At 44.0% G+C, this 27124-nt stretch overlaps 1 protein-coding gene and 1 long non-coding RNA gene across 2 annotated transcripts; one reads left to right on the top strand and one right to left on the bottom strand.

The window, feature by feature from the left end:
• Positions 1-1409: 1409 nt before the first annotated feature.
• On the bottom strand, positions 1410-24613 carry mmp14b (matrix metallopeptidase 14b (membrane-inserted)). The gene is made up of 10 exons (XM_035788736.2): positions 24044-24613; positions 11509-11657; positions 11203-11325; positions 9859-10166; positions 9280-9441; positions 8940-9106; positions 6899-7037; positions 6201-6351; positions 3299-3414; positions 1410-3108 (listed from the first exon to the last, which is right to left on the bottom strand). The coding sequence occupies exons 1-10, from the start codon at positions 24140-24142 to the stop codon at positions 2729-2731; spliced, it is 1794 nt and encodes a 597-aa protein (XP_035644629.1). The 5' UTR covers positions 24143-24613; the 3' UTR covers positions 1410-2728.
• LOC127907667 (uncharacterized) lies at positions 10395-11147 on the top strand. Its single transcript, XR_008065422.1, has 3 exons — positions 10395-10510; positions 10714-10944; positions 11011-11147. It is a non-coding gene; the product is annotated as an uncharacterized LOC127907667 (long non-coding RNA).
• Positions 24614-27124: the final 2511 nt, after the last annotated feature.

Raw genomic sequence — 27124 nt, 5'->3', positions numbered from 1 at the left:
AATCATTTAGCAGAAAGGAAAGAAACTGTCTCCAGTTACACAGAGAAAGAGAGAGAGATGACTTAAATGTAAATGTAGAGAGGAAGAAGAAGACTTGTGAAGAATCATTTAGAAAAGAAGAGAGAGAGAGAGAGAGAGAGAGAGAGAGGAAGAAGAAGAAGAGAGAGAGAGAGAGAGAGAGGAAGAAGAAGAAGAAGAAGAAGAAAGAGAGAGAGAGAGAGAGAGAGAGAGAGAGAGAGAGAGAGAGAGAGAGAGAGAGAGAGAGAGAGAGGGGGAGTTGTGGGGAGGAATATGCTGAGGTTGTTTTTCATTCTGCAGAATTAGCCGGGAGAAGAGAATGTGCACGCATACACACACACACAAACACACACGCACAAATGCCTGCACACACGTCTGACAAGTTAACAAGGTATGAAGGACAAAACACATACTGTGTTTTAAGTGTTTTATATCCTCCATGTCTTGCTAACTTGTCAGATTCTGCAGTTAGTATAGCAAGACACAGGCATAAACTGAACACACACAATGGAAATACCCCCTCCAATCCCCCATCCTGTTGTCCCGCTGAGTGTCTGGCAGTTCAGATGCAGTCGGAATTCCAGATGTCGTAACTTAACCCTCCCTCCCCCCTCCCAACCGGAGTGAGACTCGTGACTCTCTCTCCAGTCCAAAACTCAACTCCACAACATACTGTAGCAGATGGAAAGGCTGGTCAGCCTAAATCGTTTTAACACAATAGGAAAATACAGTACATCATCAATGTAATTGCGCCATTCTTTAATCATAAGAATATCTTATGTTAACTAGTCATCTCCTCTGTCTTTCTGCCCTCTCCCATGCACCTCAGCTGTTTGTCAAAGGCCCATTAGCTGAGAGGAAACGCCTTAGCCCGTTGATTTGAACCTGCTTCATTGGCTCATATAACACACATATAGCACGCACGCACGCACGCACGCACACACACACACACACACACACACACACACACACACATACAATAGCCAACATGTTTTTCTGCTGTGAATGCCAAAGGGTTTACACAATCCTCTTCATTCCTGGTTTCACTTAATCCTTGGACACAGCCTTTATTTTCCAACCCAGTTTCAGGCCTGCCAGTTTCCAAGCACCAATGGAGCTTTTGGGGAGCAAGAACCCTGGAGGTAAAGGAAGAGTGAGTATGGGACCAGTTGCGGTCTGATAATAAGGTGGATAAGGAAGTGCTATGTGGACAGTTTGTTAAGAGGTCATTGGTGAATGCAATACCAAGGTGATATTGAGCTTCAGTTAGGATTTTACTTGCATTTGTTTTTACAATGTCGTTTGTTAAAGTGCCTCTGAGTGTGTGAGTGTGTGTGCACGTAACTGACCACTTAGCTCTGAAAACCAAAATAAATAACAGATACAGCTCGAACTTTTCAAAACATTTTATTTGAAAGAAAAGTGTAAAAGTGAAAAAGACAGGCACAATCTTATTCAAATAGTTCCAATAGTTATCATTATTATCATAAAAATTAATATAATTATTATTGTTTTTACTACTAGTAAACCCTCTCATCCCTGAAAAAAAAAACAGCACCATGAATTGAGAACTGTAAACAAGTGCATTGACAAAAAGGAGTAATTTCCATATCTTCAATTTATTGCATTGAGATGGAAAAACAATCAAGTTTCAAAAATAATATCCCCATCCCATTCACTTTCCCCCAAAATGAATATAAAATTAAGGCCACTTTCAAAATGTAGTTCCCTGTCCAGCAGGACATTTAATGACAATGTACACAAACACATTCTATACATGGAGAACAACAATAACAATAGTAATAGACATAATAATAATGACAACATCCTTGATAATAATAATCATAATTATAATAATCAATAAAACACTGCATGACATAAAGGAATATTAATGACGCAGACAAATTGCTCAGCTTTCAAATTAGTGTTAAAAATGCTTCAAAGGGACACTGTAGGTGTATAATGTGACATTTCTTCTGTTCAATACTGGCTCTCTGAAATATCGAGATATCAAATTGTGGTAAGGATGGACTGGGGGCGCGCATTGACTGCAGCACTTTGTGTGTTTCATTGAGTGTTTAGTGAATAGACTTATCTGATATATACCCCCTCTCTCTTTAGACAGTTCATAGTTCATGTGATAGAACTGAGATATAGGAGACAACGCTTAGTGGGGGAAAAGGCTTTGACAGAATCTAGCGTCATTGTACTATCATGGACATGAAATGATGCTGATTGCATTCTTTAACACAGTCGACACTAAATATGGGCAGATGGAGGCACTGGACATAGTCGTGTTCAAAGCTGAAATTCGCAGGGACACAAACACTGACGACACCCACTAAAACAATAGGACATTTAAAAAGGCTAAAAACAAACAGCGAAGAGCTGGAGTCAACAACCACAGAGAGAACAAGAGAGAAAGGAGGGAAGAGAAGAGGGGACAGAAATGGCAGAAAAGAGAGGGAGAGGAAGAGGAAGAGGAAAAGGAATCTCCTCCATGTTTAAGTTGGTAGTGGTAGGAATATTTTAGCTATAGCTAACAAGTATATCTTGGCTCTGGCTAACCCTCATTCAAGGTCCACAGACTTCTCTTTTTATCTCCACTGGTATTACTCTCTATTTGCTCTCTTCTCTCCCCTACAGCCCCTCTCAACTCATCAACCTCCTCTCTCTCTCCTCCCTTTCTCTCCTCTCTCTCTCCTCCCCTCTACACCTTGTCCAGTAGGGAGCGTTGGCAGTACAGGAGACGGCGTGGGGTGCCATACCTGCGGAAGAACAGCAGCGCCCCCAGAGTGAGGATCACACACACCAACAGCATGAGGGGAACCACCACTGCCGCCGCACCCGCCCCTCCGCCAGATCCTCCTTCCTCTTCCACCTCGATGATGATTACTTCTGTCTCATCTCTATCCTCCTCTCTGTCTTCCCGGTCATGTCCTCCACCCCCCCTTCCTCCGTCGGTCTTGGGGTCCTCCTCTGGACAGCCCATCCAGTCTTTAAGAGCAGACTTGGGGAATCCAGGCTCAACACGAAGCTTCTGGTTGTTGAACTTCCAATACTTATTGGCTTTGTAGAAGTAGGTGTGTCCTGAGAGCCAAAAACAGTGGGGAGATAAAGATGTAAAATAAGAAATACAAAGTTGGGATAACTTTATCCATTGAGAAAACACACACAAAAAAACAAATTTGTTTTCTTTAGATTAGGACATTAAAAAAAGACTCACACTGCACGCTTGCATGCACCCATGCACAGACACAAAAACACACGGGACGGTTACCTTGGTCTCTGCTCATGAAGCCAGCTTTAATATTGTCTGGGACGCCCTGCCACACATTTATTGGTTTGGGGTATTCAGGGTCCACAGAGCGTGAGTCCTCATTGTAACGATAGTACCTAACATGGGGAGAGACAGACATGTTTCAGTTTAACATGAGTGCATCTGCATATCTCCAAACCTCTGGTATGTGCTGACACACACCTACAGGTCTTTTGTTCATCCAAAGATGTGGCTGCTCAGCTGGTGTGGTCTGAGTTATGAGATGTAAGCTTGGTGGGCCAGTGAAAGACAAAGCCTCCCGGAGACAGAATTCTGTTCTAGTTCTTTTAGCGAAGCCTCTTAATTAACTGAGTTCAGCAGGATAACCAATGTGCAATGAATAGTATAATTGTAGCATTTCTGTGTTTCTCATCGCTGGTTTTGACTTCTTTAACTCAAATGTCAGCGACCTCTTACGAGCAAAAGTGGCAGTACTTATTTGGGGAATTAGCAAGCATCTTTTGGCCGAATAGCAATTCATGACAGAGAAATACGATGTCCCCTTTCAGTCAGCCAACTTCAGTACAACATACTATGGGGAGTCGCATGCTCGCGACTTCGGTTGACGGATCCACAATCACACCCGACAATGAAATCCATGCCTCGCTGGAAGCCCCGCCTTGGTCAGGTGATAAGCGTGAGGCTCGGATTCATTCCCCCAATTATTTCGCTCTTCCCCTCAGTGTGAACAGGAACAATTCACGCAACTTGAGCAAACAATGGGAAAATGAGACTATCTGACGTTGCACCAACTAAACTGTCCCAGAGCGGTAGAGCGTGCTCACCCCGCGGACGTTGGGTGGAGAAATTCATACTTGTTCTCACAAGTTTTCTAATCAAAAACAAATAGTTCTTCAATTTGCTACCGCAATGAGTGAGTTGGAGAAGGAAGCAACCGAGACGACGATGGCTAAGCCGGGTTCGGGGTTGAGATCATGCCCCCCCAGGCATACGGTTATAGTAATTCTCTAAAAGATACTAGGATTACCGATGGCGACTTTCCTTTCTCAAATCCTGGTACCTCGGCTGGGACCAAGGTGCAGGAAACCGAGAGAGACATGGGGCTGTGGTCAGAACAGGTGGAACTAGCATCCAACAGGGAGATAGTGACATGGCTGCTTACATATGTGGCCCATGTTCAGATGACGACTTGGTGTCTCTGGACGGCTCCAGGGATTCCGCGGGTAGCAAAGAGAACTTAGTTCTGGGACAGCCAACTCCTCACGCTACGGGAGTAGCGGTGGAAAACGTGGTATCCAGCGCATCGTTCATAGAACTGTGCCGCAGGGCGCCTATACGCTTGGAGTTGAAGTGGGCGTGTTCACCCCCGCAGCAGAAGTCATGAAGGTTCGGTGGGAAGCACCACCTACCCCTTTTTCTGGATTGACAACAACCTAGTCCAACCCGCATTCAGCTAAGCTGATGCTGCATGGGTGTGCCCCCTTCATGGATCGGGAAGGGCTGGAGGGGACAGGGCTGGTGCACACGCCTCAGGTGGATGGCAAGCTAGCTGGCTAACCTATCCCCATTGACTAACTAGGGCATGGCTAATGCAAATCCAACGCTCCCTAACAAGCACTGTAGCTTTTCGGCTGCTCAGCTGGAGAAGGTGTATAGGACTGAGGGGGTGGCTGCCCGTTCACTGTTGTCTATTACTATGCTGCAGGTCTACCAGGCCGAGATGCTGGAGGAGGTGGGGCATGGCTTTGGCCCCAGGTGAGACCCACGCAGAGCTCCTGGATGATATCCGTGTTACGGTCTACTTCATTCTGCATGTGTCCCGGAGCACCGCTCTAGCGCCCGGGAAGAGAATGGGAGCTACTGTGGAGGCACAGTGTCATCTTTGGCTGACGTTCTCGCAGGTGCCGGAGAGGGACAGACAGATGTACCTCAATGAGCTGATTTCTCCTACAGGGTTGTTCGGTTCGGCCCTAGAGGATATGCAGGCCCGGTTCGAGGCCAAAAAGAAGCAGGAAGAGGCGTTGCACGTTTTTCTCCCTCGGAGGTTCATTCGGGATACCGGAGGGGGAACCTTCCGGAAGGCTGGCAGGCAGAGCTCCTTCAGCTAAGCAGGCTGTGCCGGGGGCCGAGCCCAGCACCAGGTCAGACCGTTCTGGTTCCCAGGCACAATGCCAGTCTGCCTGACACAAGCGTCACCCCACTTCCAGAGGCGAGGTAAGAGATGGTCCTGCTGGAAGGTGACAGCCCCCATACACCTAGCTTGGGGTTGGCACGAGATCGTCCTCACTTACCAGCCTTCCCAAAAACCTGTGGTCACAACAGTACAACTAAGTGGCACTGCCAATTTGGGTACGTCACGGATGGACGAAGCCTCGAACCCAGAGTGGACCGGACTTCAGGCAAATGTTTGCACCTAAACACATTTTTTCAACCATTGTTTTGGGGTTTCAAGGGTGTTGTGTATTCCACATGTGAGTTCAATAAAACAGGTCCCTCCACATTCAGACACAAGGTTGTCAAGAGTGGTGGAGATAGAAAAAATATATATATTTCTCCAAGTCCATGAGGCCTCAGATGAAGCTTTATGGGAGACTCGCTGCCTCCTCTGACTAATGGCGCTCATGCGCAGTGTCGCCCTGGGTAATGCGAACAATGATATCGGGGTACAGGCTATAACTCATTGTACGCCCCCCCACATGACTGTAGATTCTTCAACCAAATTTGCAAGAGTGAGACTACCCATGTTATATCTCGTTTCCCTCCTTCAGGGAACAATAGTTAATGTCATAATGTTACGTTTTCAACATTCTTTGGTTTAGTGTTTTTACATTTCCACTCCACTCAGTCATGTCATGTTGATGTATTCAAACACACAGAGACATTCAGATGTCAAGAGACTTACTTGTTTCCCCTGAAGAAGTATGTCTTGCCGGTGGGGGTGTAGAAGAGGGCGGCATCTATTTTGTCTTTGGGTAGACCACTGCCCATCTCCTTTAGAGACTTGGGATAACCATCCTCCAGAACAGATTCCTTGAAAACCCAGTGCCTGTCTCCTACACAGAGAGAGATAGAAGCTGAATGAGTGGTTTTCCTCAATAAGAATTACAATGACTTCTATATGTCTATATATCTTCTTCATGGATACTCTTACTGACAGATGTGGCTGCTTCACGTGATGTATTGTTGTCTCTACCTTCTTGCCTTTGTGCTGTTGTCTGTGCCCAAAAATGTTTGTACCATGCTTTGTGCTTCGACCATGCTGTGCTGCTGCCATGTTGTGTTGCTACCGTGCTCTTGTCATGTAGTGTTGCTATCATGCTGTGTTGTCAGGTGTCGCCGCCATGGTATTTTGATGCCTTTAGGTCTCTCTTTATGTAGTGTTGTGGTGATGTGGGTTTTGTCCTATATATAGATGTTTTAAATCCCAGCCCCCGTCCCCGCAGGAGGCCTTTTGCCTTTTGGCTGTCATTGTAAATAAGAATTTGTTCTTAACTGAGAACTCTTAACTTAAATGCCTAGTTAAATAAATGTTAAAATAAAAGTATATAGAATAGTATTATGCAGGGATGGTAATAGAGTAAAGAGTAAGGACAGATTTACCCTTGAAAAATACAAAGTTCCCATCATCCCTTTCATAAGCAGCATTGATGTTTGATGGCAGGCCCCTCCAGAAATGGCCTATTGGCATTGGGTATCCGTCCAGAACTGCGTTGTTACGGACTCTCCAGAACCACTTATCCTAGAGGAGAGAGAGACATGGATAATACCTGTACAAACTATATATATATATATATATACAGTACCAGTAAAGAGTTTGGAAAGGGTTTTTCTTCATTTGTACTATTTTCTACATTGTAGAATAATAGTGAGACATCACAACTATGAAATAACACATATGAATCATGTAGTAACCAAAAAAAGTGTTAAACAAATCTAAATATATTTTATATTCTTCAAAGATGCCACCATTTGCCTTGATGACAGCTTTGCACACTCTTGGCATTCTCTCAACTAGCTTCACCTGGAATGCTTTTCCAACAGTCTTGAAGGAGTTCCCACATATGCTGAGCACTTGTTGACTGCTTTTCTTTCACTCTGGGTTCCCACGCACCCCAAACCATCCCAAATTGGGTTGAGGTCGGGTGATTGTGGAGGCCAGGTCATCTGATGCAGCACTCCATCACTCTCCTTCTTGGTCAAATAGCCCTTACACAGCCTGGAGGTGTGTTGGGTGATTGACCTATCGAAAAACAAATGATAGTCCCACTAAACGCGAACTAGATGGGATGGCGTATCGCTGCAGAATTCTGTGGTAGCCACGCTGGTTAAGTGTGCCTTGAATTCTAAATAAATCACAGACAGGGTCACCAGCAAAGCACCATCACACCTCCTCCTCCATGTTTAATGGTGGGAACCACATATGCAAAGATCATCCGTTCACCTACTCTGCATCTCACAAAGATACAGTGGTTGGAACCAAAAATCTCAAATTTGAACTCTTCAGACCAAAGGACAGATTTCCACTGGTCTAATGTCCATTGCTCATGTTTCTTGGCCCAAGCAAGTCTCGTCTTCTTGTTGGTGTCCTTTAGTAGTGGTTTCTTTGCACCAAATCGACCATTAAGGCCTGATTCATGCAGTCCCCTCTGAACAGTTGATGTTGAGATGTGTCTATTACTTGAACTCTGTGAAGCATTTATTTGGGCTACAATTTCTGAGGCTGGTAACTCTAATGAACTTATCCCCTGCGGCAGAGGTAACTCTGGGTCTTCATTTCTTGTGGCAGTTCTCATAAGAGCCAGTTTCATCATAGCGCTTGATGGTTTTTGCGACTGCACTTGAAGAAACTTTGAAAGTTCTTGAAATGTTCTGCATTGACTGACCTTAATGTCTTAAAGTAATGATGGACTGTCGTTTCTCTTTGCTTATTTGAGCTGTTCTTGTCATAATATGGACTTGGTCTTTTAACAAATTGGACTATCTTCTGTATACCACCCGTACCTTGTCACAACACAACTGATTGGGTCAAACACATTCAGAAGGAAAGAGATTCTGAAATTCAGTTCATTGAAATGCATTCCAGGTGACTACCTCATGACGCTGGTTGAGAGAATGTCAAGAGTGTGCAAAGCTGCCAAGGCAAAGGGTGGCTATTTGAAGAATCTCAAATATAAAATATATGAAGATTTGTTAAACACTTTATGGTTACTACATGATGTTATTTCATAGTTTTGATGTCTTCACTATTATTCTACAATGTATAAAATATAAAAAATCAAGAAAAACCCTGGAATGAGTAGGTGTGTCCAAACTTTTGACTGGTACTGTATATTTAGGCAATAAGGCCAGAGGGGGTGTGGTATATGAACAATATACCACAGCTAAGGGTTGCCTGGACACAGCCCTTAGCCATGGTATATATCCCATGTACCATAAACCTCCGAGGTGCCTTATTGTAATTATAAACTGCTTACCAACGTAATTAGAACAGTAAAAATAAATGTTTTGTCATACTCGTGGTATACAGTCTGATATACCCCGGCTGTCAGCCAACCATCATTCAGGGCTCGAACCACCCAGTTTATAAATATACATACAAAGACAAAGCTCATTTCAGCTATACATATCTGTAATGAAGTACCTTGAAGACAAATATTTCTCCTCGGAGGATGGCGATGGTGTCAAAGTGTCCCTCACAGATGTCAGGGCCAAAGCGAGGGTTGTATGGGGTGTGAGTGGGTTTGGGTGGGTGGTGAGGGGAGCGTGGGCTAGGTGGGGGAGGGCGGGGGCCACCACCTGATCTACCCCCTGCACGGTAGAGGGAGAGAGTAATACATGTAATCCTCTACTACTGTCAATACCTAGGCCCTTCATTTTTTTTCGGGATCTGACTCAAATGAACTTTGCTCCCTAGTTATAGCCTAGATACAGTATAACAACTAACAGTAATTATAATGAATTTTCTCTTAGCCTGTGCTCACCATAGATTTGCTGTATTCCCCTGAGGTCATCTTCAGGCAGCTGGAAGTTCTCTGTCTCCATCCACTGGTAGAATGGAGCCATGATGGCAGAGGGGTCGTTGGAGTGCTCCAGACCCAGGGCATGACCCAACTCATGTACCGACACCAGGAACACGTCATTACCTAAGACCAACAGCACTATGTCATCACCATCACATTAAATTGTCCCATTAAATTCAAGCTTGTTTTAACAATGGTATGTGTGCATGTATAGCAAAAGCACTATTCATATTGAACTGGCTGGGAACTTCTAAAGCATTGACAAGATATCCCTGTGGTAAATAGCAGGCCTCTATCTCACCATCAAAACGAAAAGAAAGAAAAAAAACTGTATATTATTAATTTTCCCCACACAAACACGCCCTGGGGATAAGTTCAAAACACACACGTCGGGGCCTGCTGATGATGTGTTTTTGTGGCCTGCCGCTCACAAACGCCCGGGGAGCATGGCAACTCCCAACAGATTGAATCTGACATCCCGCCAGTGAATTTCCCATCACAACATTCTTCTCCCTCTTCCAAACACTCGAGGTCACTCACCTGACAGATCACTGTTGCCGACCGTCCAAGGCTCTGCAGAGTCAAAGTGTGTGTCTCCCCCTATGCCGTTACCGGGGAAGTAGGCATGTGCCAAGAAACCCCCCTCGCCGTCAAAGGGACTGGAGTCGCCATGGAAACCCTCACCGAAGAAGAGCATGATGTCGGCAAAGTCCTCCACCTTGTCCCGTATGTGACTGTAGGGGATCTCCCGGAAGCGTAGAGGGGTCACACTCTCCCACACCTTGAAGGCTTTCCTGATAGCGTCATGGGTCTCATACTCCCCCACCTTAGGGGTGTAGTTCTGTATACTAAGAGGGAGAGAGGGAGCCTCGTTAGAGAGAGAAGAGCACAGTTTGTGACAGAAAAATATAGAAATGATGTGAGTAAAGAGAAGAGACGAGGAAAACAGTGATTCATTTTACCACATAATAAATCACTGGGAAATTTCAGAAAATCTGGCTAAGATTAGTATGACTTTACATGACTTCACCATATGCGTTGTGGCTGTTCTTTTCATTGTTATCCTACAGTTGGACGGATAACTGACCAGAAGGTGAGATCAGTTGGAGGGATAACTTACCAGAAGATGAGATCAGTTGGAGGGATAACTTACCAGAAGATGAGATCAGTTGGAGGGATAACTTACCAGAAGGTGAGATGAGTTGGAGGGATAACTTACCAGAAGATGAGATCAGTTGGAGGGATAACTTACCAGAAGAGATGAGATCAGAAGATGAGATCAGTTGGAGGGATAACTGACCAGAAGAGATATAACTTACCAGAAGGACTTACCAGAAGATGAGATCAGTTGGAGGGATAACTTACCAGAAGATTGACATGATAACTTACCAGAAGATGAGATCAGTTGGAGGGATAACTTACCAGAAGATGAGATCAGTTGGAGGGATAACTTACCAGAAGATGAGATCAGTTGGAGGGATAACTTACCAGAAGATGAGATCAGTTGGAGGGATAACTTACCAGAAGATGAGATCAGTTGGAGGGATAACTTACCAGAAGATGAGATCAGTTGGAGGGATAACTTACCAGAAGATGAGATCAGTTGGAGGGATAACTTACCAGAAGGTGAGATCAGTTGGAGGGATAACTTACCAGAAGGTGAGATCAGTTGGAGGGATAACTTACCAGAAGATGAGATCAGTTGGAGGGATAACTTACCAGAAGATGAGATCAGTTGGAGGGATAACTTACCAGAATATGAGATCAGTTGGAGGGATAACTTACCAGAAGGTGAGATCAGTCTGAGGGATAACTTACCAGAAGGTGAGATCAGTCTGAGGGATAACTTACCAGAAGGTGAGATCAGTCTGAGGGATAACTTACCAGAAGGTGAGATCAGTCTTATCCCATTTCAGGCCCTGGATAGCGTAGCGCTTCTTTCTCAGGTTACTCTTCAGCTCAGTCCCGAACTTGTCTGGAACTCCACAGCGTGGCCGCTTCATTGCCCTGGCAAACGCAAGTCAGGGACTAGTCACACAAACCGGCATTTGTTTACAATAACCCTGAATCAGTGATTTCACACAAGTAAGGCGATGTGTTTTTAACGGCCAAGTTATAAGCTCCTGGTCCTACAAACAGGGTAGTATGGTCCTGAACTTGCAACAGTTGTTTAGCGTGAGAGGCACTCACTCTACAGTTTTGGGGTCAATGGAGCCGGTGATGGTCAGGCCGTAGAACCTCTGCATGGCTGCGATGGCCGTGGTGATGGAGTGAGGGGAACGGGCAGCGTGTGTCCGCAGGTCACCTGGGGGCAGGTAGCCATACTGCTGCAGCCACACCTAAAACATGGAACAGGAAGAGGCTGTAATGTTAAAATGTCCTGAATGGATGAAGAATGAATACACCACAGATAAGTCAGAAATACTATATCCAGGCCTCCCGGGTGGCGCAGTGGTTAAGGGCACTGTACTGCAGCGCCAGCTGTGCCACCAGAGACCCTAGGTTCATGCCCAGGCTCTGCCATAACCGGGAGGTCCGTGGGGCGACGCACAATTGGCACCCCCACAGCATGATGCTGCCACCCCTGTGATTCACGGTTGGGATGGTGTTCTTCGGCTTGTCAGCTTCCCCTTTTTTCCTCCAAACATAAAGATTGTCATTATGGCCAAACAGTTCTAATTTTGTTTCATCAGACCAGAGGACATTTCTCCAAAAAGTACAATCTTTGTCCACATTGCAAACCATAGCCTGGCTTTTTTCTGGCGGTTTTGGAGCAGTGGCTTCTTCCTTGCTGAGCAGCCTTTCAGGTTATGCCGATATAGGACTCGTTTTACTGTGGATATAGATACTTTTGAACCTGTTTCCTCCAGCATCTTCACAAGGTCCTTTCCTGTTGTTCTGGGATTGATTTGTACTTCTCGCACCAAAGTATGTTCATCTCTAGGAGACAGAACACGTCTCCTTCCTCAGCGATATGATGGCTGCGTGGTCCCATGGTGTTTATTCTTGCGTACTATTGTTTGTAGAGATGAACGTGGTACCTTCAGGCATTTGGAAATGGCTCCCAAGGTTGAACCAGACTTGTGGAGGTCTATCATTTTTGTTCTGAGTACTTGGCTGATTTCCTTTGATTTTCCCATAATGTCAAGCAAAGAGGCACTGAGTTTGAAGTTAGGCCTTGAAATACATCCACAGGTACACCTCCAATAGACTCCAATGATGTCAGTCCTTGACAATCTTGTTGGCCTTCCTGTGACATCGGGTGGTGTAGGTGTCCTGGAGGGCAGGTAGTTTGCTACCGGTGATGTGTTGTGCAGACCTCACTACCCTCTGGAAAGCCTTACGGTTGTGGGCAGATCAAGCGGTGATACAGCCCGACAGGATGCTCTCGATTGTGCATCTGTAAAAGTTTGTGAGTGTTTTTGGTGACAAGCCAAATTTCTTCAGCCTCCTGAAGTTGAAGCGCTGCTGCACCTTCTTCACCACGCTGTCTGTGTGGGTGGACCATTTCATTTTGTCCGTGATGTGTACGCCGAGGAACTTAAAACTTTCCACCTTCTCCACTACTGTCCCGTCAATGTGAATAGGGAGGTGCTCCCTCTGCTGTTTACTGAAGTCCACGATCATCTCCTTTGTTTTGTTGTGTCATGCACAAAGTAGATGTCCTGACCGACTTGCCAAAACTTCAGTTTGTTAACAAGAAATTTGTGGAGTGGTTGTTAAACAAGTTTTAATGACTCAAACCTAAGTGTATGTAAACTTCCGACTTCAACTGAATCTTCCAATTTATGTTTTCATGTTTTGGCTTGCGTGAGAAGCACAAGGTCCACAGACAGGCAATGGCCATTCCAATGAGTAACTATAAAAGTATTCAAACATAAACAGTACTCTTCAGTGGCTGTGTCCAGATGGATGAAACCAAGGCCAATTTGACTGAAGCTGACACACTGAAACCAAACCAGGACAAAATGGCACCATACAAAGACAGCTCAGATTTCACTCAAGCCCTTGTAGGGAAAAGCCCAAATATTGGTAGACAAAACTTAACAGTGACACTAAAAACATTCTGTAGGTAAAATTTGAACCTACATCACTATAGATCTAGACTGGCCTCGGGGTCGGATGATTACAGTATATATTTGACCTTGCATTTCCCTGGAAGCTCATCAAACTCTGGTGCCTCCCTCTCTTCATCTGTGGCAGATCCAGTGGCTGGGTTCCAAACCTCTCTCATACATTTTCAGCTCTGCCCTTTCTACCCCCCCCCCAAAAAACAGGAGTTGGAAATAACATTGTGGCTAATGTGAAGTAGGTAAACCCGAGACCCACCTATCTGATATTCTCTACTGAACACACCCTGACTTGAACCTTGTCAATAAGCTAGGAATAAGTGAGCACACACCCAGGAAGTATTTTTCACAACTTTAAAACATGGATTGTTTGGCTGCATGTTTGACCTGCAACTATTCAGCTCTTTTGTTGCCTTAACAGTGTCAGTGTGTTGTGAAACAGCACGGTCAGTCAGTCATTTTACTGAGAACTTCTCTGTGATCCCATACGAACCAAAGTCAAAACCCCTCCCCCCATTCCCGTCTCTCTGTCGTCTTCTCTCCACACTCCTCCTCCCACTCTTTTATCTTACGGAAAACCCAGAGGCCTGAGGGTAAATAATTGTGAACAACCACACCCAGTGCACAGCCAGTACATCGTTAGTGTACAGTTACTGCCTGGTAGGTTATTGTACATGTTCCAGGAACATAATGAATATATGAACAAAAAACAACACTTTTAATTAACTAGTAATTATGTCATTTCGGCATTTTCTTTGTATCAAAATGTACTCCAGTTATATGTCAGCAGTTTCATTATACTGTGTGTGTGGGTGGGGGAAACTCACTGTATTACAGTATAGTAAATCCGTATGAAGGAGTGAGGGGGAGAGAGGTCGATGAGCATCATGAAAGAGAGGGGGTTGGCGAAGTGTCTAATTAATGGGTTATGATGGTTTAAATATAATGAAGGTGGGAGGACATGTCTGGAGGAAGAGTTTGTTTCAGGACAAGTTTCAATTCTATGCATGGTATAAGGCCACAGCAGCTCTTTCTCAGGCCACTATACCTTTTGTTCGTCTTTCATCTGGGTCTTCCATAGTGTATGTCGTTAGGCTGCATTTAAAATGGATGTACGTGCAAAAGAGCCATTCAGTAACACTGAACACTTCTTTCAACCATAAGCCTAGTGAGTCCCACTCCTCCCATATATGGTCCCATTGGTGGGTCCGTAAAAAAAAAAAGTCTTTCAAGTGTTTTTCACTACTTCTGACTGTAGCAGTTTTGATCACCGAAGCCTAAAGAGTGGGCAGTTATAGTGGTCCCTTTCTTTACTTTAGTTGAGTGAGTCAGACCTAGTATGTAGACTTTTACACAAACAAAGTAGCAAACTAATAGGCCTACACATTTTAGAGGTAAGGATGTTCCCTGGCCTTAACAAATGAGAGTTCGAAGGATGTGCGTGCGTGCGCGTGCGTGCACTCGCGCCCCTGCATAGAAATAGAGAAAGATGACTTAATTACATTTCAAAGGAGAAGAAAAAACTAAGTCAGTTGCTCCATTTGCTCTGTGCCAATGGAAATAAAACTCTGGTCGACAGTGAAGGCGCTTTACAGGGAATATGTCTCAGTGCTCCAGATTACTGATCAACTTAGTGTGCCCCAACACACAAACGTAACAGCTGATCATGAGAAAGAAGGCTCATAGCTCATAGCTAAATACACAATATACTGGCACAATGATCTGGCCCATACAAGAAACTTGGTTTAGGAGCGACTGAACACACTATTACAAATCAGAACACACGCACGCACGCACGCACGCACGCACGCACGCACACACACACACACACACACACACACACACACACACACACACACACACACACACACACACACACACACACACACACACACACACACACACACACACACATCATCAGAGTCATTAATCATAAATGCGTGTGCAACATTATGTGGATGTTATTGATAAACCTCCCTGACCTCTGACTATTCTCTACCTAAGTGTGTATGGAATTGCCATCGGCTGTCTAAGCAAACTGTCCTCTAGCCAGCCAACGTCAACAAGATTGAGCAACAGATGAAGTCAAATCTGAAAAACATCCCAATGACGCCAAACTCCTTTCAGCATTAGCCAATCTGTTTGCATCTCTGTACTTCGTCAAAACAGAGAATGCTCTGCTCAAAAGCAAAAACAAGAAAATGGAGGAGATGGTCAAAGTTTAATCTCCGTCATTATCGTATCATTACCAACAATTGGGTCCAGAGTTTTTTTTTATATGAATAGATGACTTGACCTATCATAAGGTTATAACTAAGATCCTGAGTATTTCCTGTTCAGGTCATATGGTCAGGAAACTTTCCTGGTCCCTGGGATGTAGGCTGGTGGCCATGTTTGTACCCAGCAGTCCTGCTTGCGGAAGTGTACTATGCATTTGTGACCTATGACTAAACATCCTGTCCCACTGGGTATAGCCTAATTGCACCATTCATAAACCTAAACTGTTGTGTTCCCAAATTGCATTATCACAATTACTTATGTTCTCTTCCTTCTTGTGGGTATGACCTCCTTACCTCTAATTCTCTCTCTCCTTCCTGTTGCTTTCCATCATTTCCCACTTATTCACATTTCCATCAGACTGGTTCCCTCTTTGTACTGGCTGACCCTCCGCCTTCCTCCACCTTCCTGTGTCATTCGCTTTGCAGGCGTATTGCCACAGTGAGACCAATACAAGGTGTTGTCAAGCAAAGAGGAAATCCTCTGCTCACTTTCTCGCTTTCCCTGAGGCCACAATATATGACACACCTACCTTCCATGCTCTGTCTGGCACTATGGTCTTTAAACAGCTAATTGGCTATTACACAGACCGGCAGATCTTGATTTACTGTTATTTTAGGGTATTATCTCTCTCTCAATACTAGTGAGCGTACTGGTGCAAAGATTATGGCCAAACCTCACTCAAATTACCAGTAGTATTATATTTGGTTTGTTGGTGAGTTGCCCCAAATGTAGAACAGAAACAGTGAAAAGCTGTCAATTGGAACTGCGTTGTTAAACTATAGCTTTCCAAAAGTCTGATGGCACTGACGCCCAAATAACATATGGCCCATATCCGTGGACATCTTAGGTCATACCGGTAGGCTGTATACCAGACTAGCTCAATTGCCAATTTTTCAGCCTCTGTGTATCACAGAAACACTTTAAATTAATAACACACACATGTTTATAATAAAGTCGCTATGGGTGAAATGTATAAAAAAATATGTCCAAACATACAAAAACGTCTATTCTGAAACATACATTTTGACTATAAATGTGAGGCCAGCTCTAGGATGAGTTTTGGTGGTTCCAAACTTCTTACATTTAAGAATGACAGAGGCCACTGTGTTCCACTGTGTTCTTGGGGACCTTCAATGCTGCAGAAATGTTTTGGTACCCGTCATCACATCTGTGCTTCGACACAATCCGGTCTCGGAGCTCTATGGACAATTCCTTCGACCGCATGGCTTGGTTTTGGCTCTGACATGCACTGTCAACTGTGGGACCTTATAGACAGGTGTGTGCCTTTCCAAATCATGTCCAATCATTTGAATTTACCACAGGTGGACTCCAATCAAGTTGTAGAAACATCTCAAAGATGATCAATGGGAACAGGATGCACCTGAGCTCAATTTCGAGTTTCATGGCAAAGAGTCTGAATACTTAGGTAAATAAGGTATTTCTGGGTTTTTTAAATATAAAAAATATTTTTAAAAAACAGTTTTTTATTTTGTCATTATGGGGATTGTGTGTAGATTGATAAGGATTTTTATTTTATTCAATCAATTTTAGAATAAGGGTGTAACGTAACAAAATATGGAAAAAGGGAAGGGGTCTGAATACTTTCTGAACGCACTGTAGGCAGTCAACGTTCAAATTCATCCCAAAGGTGTTCAATGGCGTTGAGGTCAGGGCTCTGTACAGGCCAGTCAAGTTCTTCCACACCAATCTCGACAAACTATTTCTGTATGGACCTCACTTTTTGCACGGGGGAATTGTCGTACTGAAAAAGGAAAGGGCCTTCCCCAAACTGTTGCCACAAAGTTGGAAGCACAGAATCATCTCGAATGTGTATGCTGTAGCGGTAAGATTTCCCTTCACTGGAAATAAGGGACTTAGCCCTGTTGGAATCGGCTAATAGCCCGAACCATGAAAAACAGCCCCAGACCAATATTCCTCCCCCACCAAACTTTACAGTTGGCACTATGCATTCGGGCAGGTAGTGTTTTCCGGGCATCCACCAAACCCATATTCATCCGTTGTACTGCCAGATGGTGAAGTGTGATTCATCACTCCTGAGAACCCATTTCCACTGCTCCAGTCAAATGGCGGTGAGCTTTACACCACTCCAGCTGACGCTTGGCATTGTGCATGGTGATTTCATGAAGCTCCTGAAGAACAGTTCTTGTGCTGACATTGATTCCAGAAGCAGTTTGGAACTTGGTATTGAATGTTGCAACCAAGGACAGGCGATTTTTACACGCCACGCGCTTCAGAACTCGGCAGTCCCGTTCTGTGAGCTTGTGTGGCCTACCACTTTGCGGCTGAGACGTTGTTGCTTCTAGACTTTTCCACTTCACATTAAGAGCACTTGAAGTTGACCGGGGCAGCTCCAGCAGGCCAGACATTTTAAGAACTGACTTGTTGGAAAGGTGGCATCCTATGGCAGTGCCACATTGAAAGTCACTGAGCTCTTCAGTAAGGCCATTCAGTTTTGTGACAAAGTAGGCGTGGTATACAGATGACAGCACTATTTAGTAAAAGACCAAGTCCATATTATGGCAAGAACAACTCAAATAAGCAAAGAGAAACGACAGTCCATCGTTACTTTAAGACATGAAGGTCAGTCAATGCAGAACATTTCAAGAACTTTCAAAGTATCTTCAAGTGCAGTCGCAAAAACCATCAAGTGCTGTGATGAAACTGGCTCTTATGAGGACCGCCAAAGGAAAGGAAGACCCAGACTTACCTCTGCTGCAGAGGATACGTGCATTAGTTACCAGCCTCAGAAATTGCAGCCCAAATAAATGCTTCAGAGTTCAAGTAACAGACACATCTCAACATGAATTGTTCAGAGGAGACTGTGTGAATCAGGCCTTCATGGTCGAATTGCTGCAAAGAAACCACTACTAAAGGATACCAATAAGAAGAAGAGACTTGCTTGGGCCAAGAAATATGAGCAATGGACATTAGACCAGTGGAAATCTGTCCTTTGGTCTGAAGAGTCCAAATATGAGATTTTTGGTTCGAACCGCCGTGTCTTTGTGAGACGCAGAGTAGGTGAACACATGATCTCTGCATGTGTGGTTCCCACCATGAGCAAGGAGGAGGAGGTGTGATAGTGTGGGGGTGCTTTGCTGGCGACACTGTCTGTGATTTATTTAGAATTCAAGGCACACTTAACCAGCATGGCTACCACAGCATTCTGCAGCGACACGCCATCCCATCTGGTATGTGCTTAGTGGGACTATCATTTGTTTTTCAACGGGACAATGACCCACATCACACCGCCAGGCTTTGTAAGGGCTATTTGACCAAGAAGGAGAGTGATGCATCAGATGACATGGCATCCACAGTCACCCGATCTCAAACCAATTAAGATGATTTGGGATGAGTTGGACCGCAGAGTGAAGGAAAATCAGCCAACATGTGCTCAGCATATGTGGGAACTCCTTCAAGACTGTTGGAAAAGCATTAATCATGAAGCTGGTTGAGAGAATGCCAAGAGTGTGCAAAGCTGTCATCAAGGCAAATGGTGGCCACTTTGAAGAGTCTAAAATTACTACTACATGATTCCATGTGTTATTTCATAGTTTTGATGTCTTCGCTATTATTCTACAATGTAGAAAAATAATAACAATTATGAAAAATCCTTGAATGAGTAGGTGTGTCCAAATTTTGGACTGGTACAAAAATAAGTGTTAATGGACGACAGACTGTCTCTTTGCAATCATTAACAATTTGGCACTTTAAAGCTTTGCACTTTTAAGGTTAACAGTAGGGTCTATTGCTTTATATCAGGTAAGAGCATCACAATGCATAGGTTCAGAGGATATTGCCCCTCTAACTATTCAAAAATGGATTGCTGTGTTCAAATGGGCAGCAGGTAGCTTATCGATTAGAGCGTTGTGCTAGTAATCTGAAAGGTTGCAAGTTCAATTCCTGGAGGTGAAAAATATGTTGATGTGCCCTTGAGCAAGGCACATAACCCCAATTGCTCCAGGGTAGCCGTTAACTCTGATGAATCCGGCAATAAGTCAATAATCCCTGTTATTTCTCTTCGAGTGACCCCCCAAGAGTTGTGTGCTGCGCCTTGCACGCTCAGGTCCCATGCCAGCAACAGCAGTCGGGCATTCCCTCTATCCGGAGTGCCATTCCTCGACCATGACACCCGCAAAGTAAAGAAAGGCCCGGGTAGTAAAGGCCTGGTTTAAAAATATATATAATTGTTTAAAGAGCCATTTTCATTGATGAAAGCTGCGCATTCTTTACTTGCTTCTAAAGTAAAAATCTGATTTATCTGTCTAAATGGCAAACTCGTTGACTGACATGATTGTTACGTGGAGTGGAACAGGGAAACCCAAAAGCAGACTCAGACAAGAAGACAGGAATGAAGTAACGAAGCTACTTATTGAAACACAGGGGGAAGATGGAGTGCAGGCCAGGGGAAGCTCGGGCGGGTTGCAGGAAACCAGGTACGGAGGCTGAGGCTGGAGTGAGAGTGGTTGGGACAGGGTAAGCAGGTCCGGAGTGGAATCCAAGGGAGCAGTAGAGTGGGGGAGTCAAGAGCGGAGTAGCAGGATGAGGAGACGTGAGACAGGGACCAGAGTCAGAGCGGGCAAAACTGTAGCGGAGAGGAAAACCGTGTCAGGCAAGGAAAACAGGATCTAAATAGTAACAAATGGCTAGAAACGACTGACTGAGCAGAGATTACGATCTGGCAGTATGGAAGTGGCAGGACTGAGTATTTGTAGAGGTCTTAATTATGGAACAAGTTGCAGCTGGTGGGGATGTGCTCTGACTCCAGCACACCTCTCTCCACCTACACAATCACACACACACACAGAGATAGGGAGAGTGAGAGAGCACTGGGGGAGTTGCGGCGGGTCAAGTAGACACAGGATGAGCAGTAGAGGGTGTGGCAGGAGCAGATGTAACAATTATCAGCGCTTCAGTTCCCTCTGAGAGACCTAACAGCCTACTTTCTGCTAAATTGACAGTCTAATCTAGGTCAGGGAGGGGCAACTTTGATGGAGGTGGGGGCCACAAAAAATCTGAACTCATCATGAGGGGCCGCAGTGACTTTACGGGTCTGCATACCCACATCCATACCCCCACACGCAGTCTGAGTCGGCCCTAGACTTTTTTGGGGCCCTAAGCAACATTTAGTTCTGGTTCAGGTATGTTAATCCCCGTTTCTTTCCTTTTGCATCCGTTTAAGAAACGTTTTTCAACAGAATCGGCGCAATGAATACACCCCTGTTCACATACAGTTCACTTTCATAGCAGCCACATTCAAACAGCTTGTTGTATGTGTAATTCCTTCTAGCATATATCTACGCGCTCTCCTCCTCTCACTTTTCCCCTTTGCTTGTGGACTTCATTGCACAACACATCAGCTGTCTGTGACAACTCAAAAAAGCACTTCCAAGCCAAACCTTCATATATAATGAGCACTAAGCACTACACACAGCCTACATTGTTGTCATGTCGTAGTCAACATAGTTACTAGAACTAACGTGTTAGTAAACCCACTACAATCATGCAGTACAGTGTAGTCAGCAACAAGCAGTTCAGCAGTTACACCGGTGGGCCCCGGTGGCAGTACATTTATAAAACCAAAAGCTTACCTCGCCTTGGAAGAGTTCCAGTGTTGAATAGCCATAGTCAGCTAGCTAACATAGCATCCCTCTCTATTTGAGCCAGGTGTTTGAGTAGGCGAAACTAGCTAGCTTCATTCGATGCTAGCTAAGTAACTGACAGTGAGACAAATATACACTACGAAATATAGATAGCTCTCTTTCTCTCTCCTGCTTCTCCAGAAATGTTGGAATAAATTAATTTATTCAGAAATGTTCAACTATTGTCTTTCTCTCTCTTTGAGTCAGCTACTCACCACATTTTATACACTTCAGTGCTAGCTAGCTGTAGCTTATGCTTTCAGTACTAGATTCATTCTCTGACCCTTTGATTTGGTGGACAACATATCAGTTCATGCTGCAAAATCTCTGATAGGTTGGAGGACATCCTCCGGACGTTGTCATAATTACTGTGTAAGTCTATGGAAGGGGGTGAGAACCATGAGCCTCCTAGGCTTTGTATTGAAGTCAACGTACCCAGAGGAGGACAGAAGCTATCTGTCTGCCGACTACACCATGGTGCTACCCTACAGAGTGCTGCTGAGGCTACTGGACCTTCATTGCAAAACAATGTTTTAATCAATTATTTGGTGACGTGAATATATATTTAGTATAGTTTTATTTAAAAACACTGGCCGCCAGATTAATTTACCATTCTGAAACATTTCAGCTGACATGGGCTAATTGAGTGACTGTCATTGACTGATATAACAAGAGAAAAACAGCTGATGCACAATCACATTTCAAAATTGCACCTTGTGTATTCTACTATTCACGACTGAGTTTCAATTTTTTTTATTTGGAAAAAGTCAGTTTCCCATCCCTGGTGTAGATAAATGATTCTTTCCATTTGCACAGCTGGAAATGCAATTCAGGCCCCTTACAGTATGCTCAGATTACAGTTCAGGCGCCAGCAGTCAGATTAAAAACATCAAAAGGACATTTGACATCCACAGTGATGTTCTCAGAGCTTCATGTGACATGATTTAGCTGACTGTTTTCATAAATGATAGATGTCTGTCAGTAGGAGTATGGGGTGCGTTGGGGTTTAACATGATGGTGAATTCCTGTAGTCGAAACAAAGGAACTTCATATCTCTCTGGCTAGGGATACTGACCGCTGGTATGTCCTCCTCCACTGCTGACCATCAGACTATCATCTCTTCAGACACAGCCCTTCTCTCTGTAAAACTCCCTTCCCCCAGTTCAACCCTAACTCAGGACAGATGTCAACAATTATATTTCCGCATGTCTTTGAAGTAGGGTCCTACCCGCAACTCTAAATCCCCTATCCTTTCAGAAAGTGCCTCTGTACCTGACCACAATACAGAGACCATGGTATTTCTCCCCATTTGCCTTCTTCCCTTTTTCTTTTCTTTTGCCTCCTCAGCATTTCTAAATGTTGTCATGTGAGCCATCCTCATTGTGGTCTGCGTCCTTTAGCTGAGGTCAGATCCATCCCACATCCCCCCAGTTCTACTGACAGTCTGACATCCCAGACCTGGGAAATTATTTCCTTGCTTTTTGGGGTACAACTTTTTAACCCTAAAAGCGTCAACAAGGGTACATTTCTGAACCCATGAGGTCAGAAATGTAACAAATTCAAAAACTCGTTACCAACCAAAAACCCCAATTTACCATGATTTCTGTGTTAATATGGAGGAATTCAAAATGATCTATTGTGTATACTAGTGGTGTGTGGCTAAGCTGGCTAAGATGAACATGTGAACTCAATTGAAAAACTTTGTGATAAAAGCACCAGATTTGGCACAAAGGTCGCTGTATGTACCCCGAAAAGATATAGGCATGGAGCCACCCCAGATTTGGCACAAAGGTCGATGTATGTACCCCGAAAAGATATAGGCATGGAGCCACCCCAGATTTGGCCCCTGGGGAACATGGCAGCCACTATATAACAAAAATAACTCTTAAATGTAAATACATTATTTAGCTTCCAGTCAATGTCTCTATATCAAGTGGAGAGTCTGATGTTTCAGATGCAGTTGGAACTGAGTTGATAGACTATACCGTTCCAAAAGTCTGATGGCATATCGCTCATATAGGTTTGACATCGTAGGTCATACCATTAGGCTATAAAAGTGAAATAAAAATAAATAATAAAAACATAGTTTAAAAATATCAGATTAGCTCAATTCCAATTTCTCAGCTCTGGGTATGACAGAAACACAACACTTTTAAATGAATAATACACAAATGTTTATACAAATTGCCTATGGGTGAAATTGATCAAAATATCTGTTCAAAACGTCTATTTTGAATCATCCATTTGGATTCTAAATGTGTAAACAAGTTTAAAATATATGCTTATTTTGCGGAATTTAAACCATTTACTTAATCAAATGAAAAGTCTTACTGCTTGACAGACCGTGTCTCTCTCTGCAATCATTACCACTTTGTCTCTTTTAAGATAACAATAAGTTATTTGCGCTTTTGAGGTTAACTGTAGGGCCCATTGCTATATATCAGGTAAAACATCACAATGCATATATATATATATATTTTTTTTACATAGTTATTGCCAAGTGGTTAGCCTGGCGTTGTGCCAGTAATCTGAAATGCTACGGGTTCGATTCCGGGAGCCGACACGGTGTAAAATATGTCGCTGTGCCCTTTAGCAAGGCACATAACCCCCATCGCTCCAGGGTAGCCGTTAACTCTGAGGAATCTGGCAACAAACTATCAATCCCTGTTATTTACTTTCGAGTGACCTCCCAAGAGCAGGCTATGACTCACTCACCTCTGGTTTTTGATACTGTGGCGCCGCTCCTTGCACGCTCAGGTCCAATGCCAACACGAGCAACAGCAATTGGGCATATGCCTCTACACGGAGTGCCATTCCTCGACCACGACACCGGCAAAAACGACCAAACAGGCTCTGTTTTCGCTGTATCACTTTTCCTTGATTCTTGAAGTAGCTACACCGGTTGGAAGAACGCTTCCAAATTCAAAATTATGGATCAAAAATAGAATTGTTTAAACAGCAATTTGCGTTGGATGAAAGCCGGACATTCTTTACTTGTTCTAAAATCAAAACCAGATGTATTTGTAAACATAAACTGAGGAGTAACTTGATTAAAGAGCTGCGAGAGGTTGCATCAATAATTTGGCAACGTTTTAACAGCTCACATTCCACAATAATTATAAACGACAACCTTGTTTCTCTTTGTCGCCGTCTCAGCGTTTTAGGCCTATGTATTTATTTGCAGCTTCCCCTAAATGTTTCTTGTGTCGGGATGGTCGGGATGTTTTGATTCTTCTTTCTTCACCCCCTCTCTCTCTGCCACACAGCAACTGCTAGTTTGACAGTCCCGCGAGGCCTTTGCTAGAAAATAGTGAAACCTCCCCCTTCAACATTGGCCCTTCCCTTCTGCTTTTGTGCTCAGTCAGCCTCTGTGACCTCTGAGTAATTACATGATAAAGGAGTTATTGCGAGTTAATAAGCATATCACCAACACTGTCTACAGTCACACATCAGGTCATTCCACACAAGTATCAATACATGAGATAAATGTTTATGTATTTTAAGTATTATGCAAATAGGTATATCAATGAATACGACTCACATTCTTTCTGAAATGGTCGTCGGTAAGCATGGTCTGGGGACATGCTCAAATGTTCTGTGATAGAAGATCGTTGCTCCCAGATAAATGACACAGTTCTCATCAGGCAAGTCATACGCAATGGTAGGTAGTATGGGCCGTTGATATTTGTTAAGGAATGAGGGTAGAGGGGTCACCTCAGCCTCACCCTCATTGGGGTGGAAACAACCAGATGCATCTGGGTTTCAGGAGAAATGGAAAGAGAGCCTGCAACAAGAGTTCCACTTTTGGACGTTAAAAAGATTCTCCAGTGATGTTGTATACTTATATTAGCTAGTAGTTCTGAAAGTAGCATTCACAAGTCAAAAGTGGTCCCCGAAAATTGAAAACTACGTCACATATGTTCAGATGTGTGCACCATGTCATCGCTCTTTCTCTCTCTCTCTGTCTCTCTCTCTCTCTCTCTCTCTCTCTCTCTCTCTCTCTCTCTCTCTCTCTCTCTCTCTCTCTCTCTCTCTCTCTCTCTCTCTCTCTCTCTTTCTCTCTTTCTCTCTCTCTCTCTCTCTCTCTCTCTCTCTGTCTCTCTCTCTCTCTCTCTCTCTCTCTCTCTCTCTCTCTCTCTCTCTCTCTCTCTCTCTCTCTCTCTCTCTCTCTCTCTCTCTCTCTCTCTGTCTCTCTCTCTCTCGCTCTTTCTCTCTCTCTCTCTCTCTCTCTCTCTGTCTCTCTCTCTCTCTCTCTCTCTCTCTCTCTCTCTCTCTCTCTCTCTCTCTGTCTCTCTCTCTCTCTCTCTCTCTCTCTGTCTCTCTCTCTCTCTCTCTCTCTCTCTCTCTCTCTCTCTCTCTCTGCCTCTCTCTCTCTCTCTGCTCTCTCTCTCTCTCTCTCTCTCTTCTCTCTCTCTCTCTCTCTCTCTCTCTGTCTCTCTCTCTCTCTCTCTCTCTCTCTCTGTCTCTGTCTCTCTCTCTCTCGCTCTTTCTCTCTCTCTCTCTCTCTCTCTCTCTCTCTCTCTCTCTCTCTCTCTCTCTCTCTCTCTCTGTCTCTCTCTCTCTGTCTCTCTCTCTCTCTCTCTCTCTGTCTCTCTCTCTGCCTCTCTCTCTCTCTCTCTCTCTCTCTCTGTCTCTCTCTCTCTCGCTCTTTCTCTCTCTCTCTCTATCTCTCTCTCTCTCTCTCTCTCTCTCTCTCTGTCTCTCTCTCTCTCTCTCTCTCTCTCTCTCTCTCTCTCTCTCTCTCTCTCTGCTCTGTGCTCTCTCTCTCTGCTCTGTGTGCATTTCTGCACACAGCACAGCTAGGAGATTCTTTTTTTTTTAAAGTACCTTATAATAAAATACTCTTGTTTGAGTCATAAAAGTGCATTGAAATTGATTAGGAACTGTGCACACTTTGGATGTTCATGTTACTGAATGTATGCAGAGTACTTTCAGATTTCCTTGTCAACAAATGCGGCCGAAAAGTACAGTAAATGTAAATTGCAAATAAAATAAACAGTGTAATGTTTGGATTCAGTCTTGTGTCAGGCGAACTGTTGTGGTGTAATAATTTCCCCACTATCTCCCAACTGTTCCCTTTACATTTCTGTAAAGGTTATGCATTTTACTATTTCATCTGTAAGAAACATTTAAAATGAGCCCTATCCAAATAGGCCAATTCCCATGAGTGTAAAGGGTTAACAAGGCAACACGCCATGTTAACTCCTCCTCCACATTTACTGGATTGGTTCAACAATTCAGAAGAAAACCTTCCCAGACAGTTTTTTTTGTCGTCAGGACCAAAAAGAGAGAAAAGCTGCTAGTTCGGTTACCTCAGCCCAAATGGGTCAGTTAGTTCAGTTGGACAATCCAACAAGTTCTCATGTTGAAGGCCTAACACTGTCACCTGGTGGCTTTAACCAGTACTACATTATTTAACGTATCTAACTACATTTTTTTAAATCCTGAAGGTTGTGTACAGCACTGTATATCAAGTCTTTTTTTTGTCCGCCCAAACTCTCGAAGAAAAGTGACACATTACAATAATGCCTTGACAGTCATACTTGAGGGTATCCCATGGGCTGTTTTGTTCCACCACTTCCACTCCTCCTTTCACCTCTTTGTCTGGACGGCATCTGAAACTGTGCACACTGCCACCTGCTGTACAGACATACTAATCTTTCCTACTTAGTATACATGTCATGCATGTGGTGATCAGTTGTATGCCACATGCACCAATGTTCTTTTGTAAGTGGTTAGATGAATTGGCACTAGCTAAATAGATCCACACAGACACCAAACTCACAGAATATTCAG

This window comes from Oncorhynchus keta, chromosome 15 (assembly GCF_023373465.1).
Source record: "Oncorhynchus keta strain PuntledgeMale-10-30-2019 chromosome 15, Oket_V2, whole genome shotgun sequence".
NCBI lineage: Eukaryota > Metazoa > Chordata > Actinopteri > Salmoniformes > Salmonidae > Oncorhynchus > Oncorhynchus keta.
The sequence above is the reverse complement of the archived record's forward strand: the minus strand, read 5'-3'. Positions and strand labels throughout refer to the sequence as shown.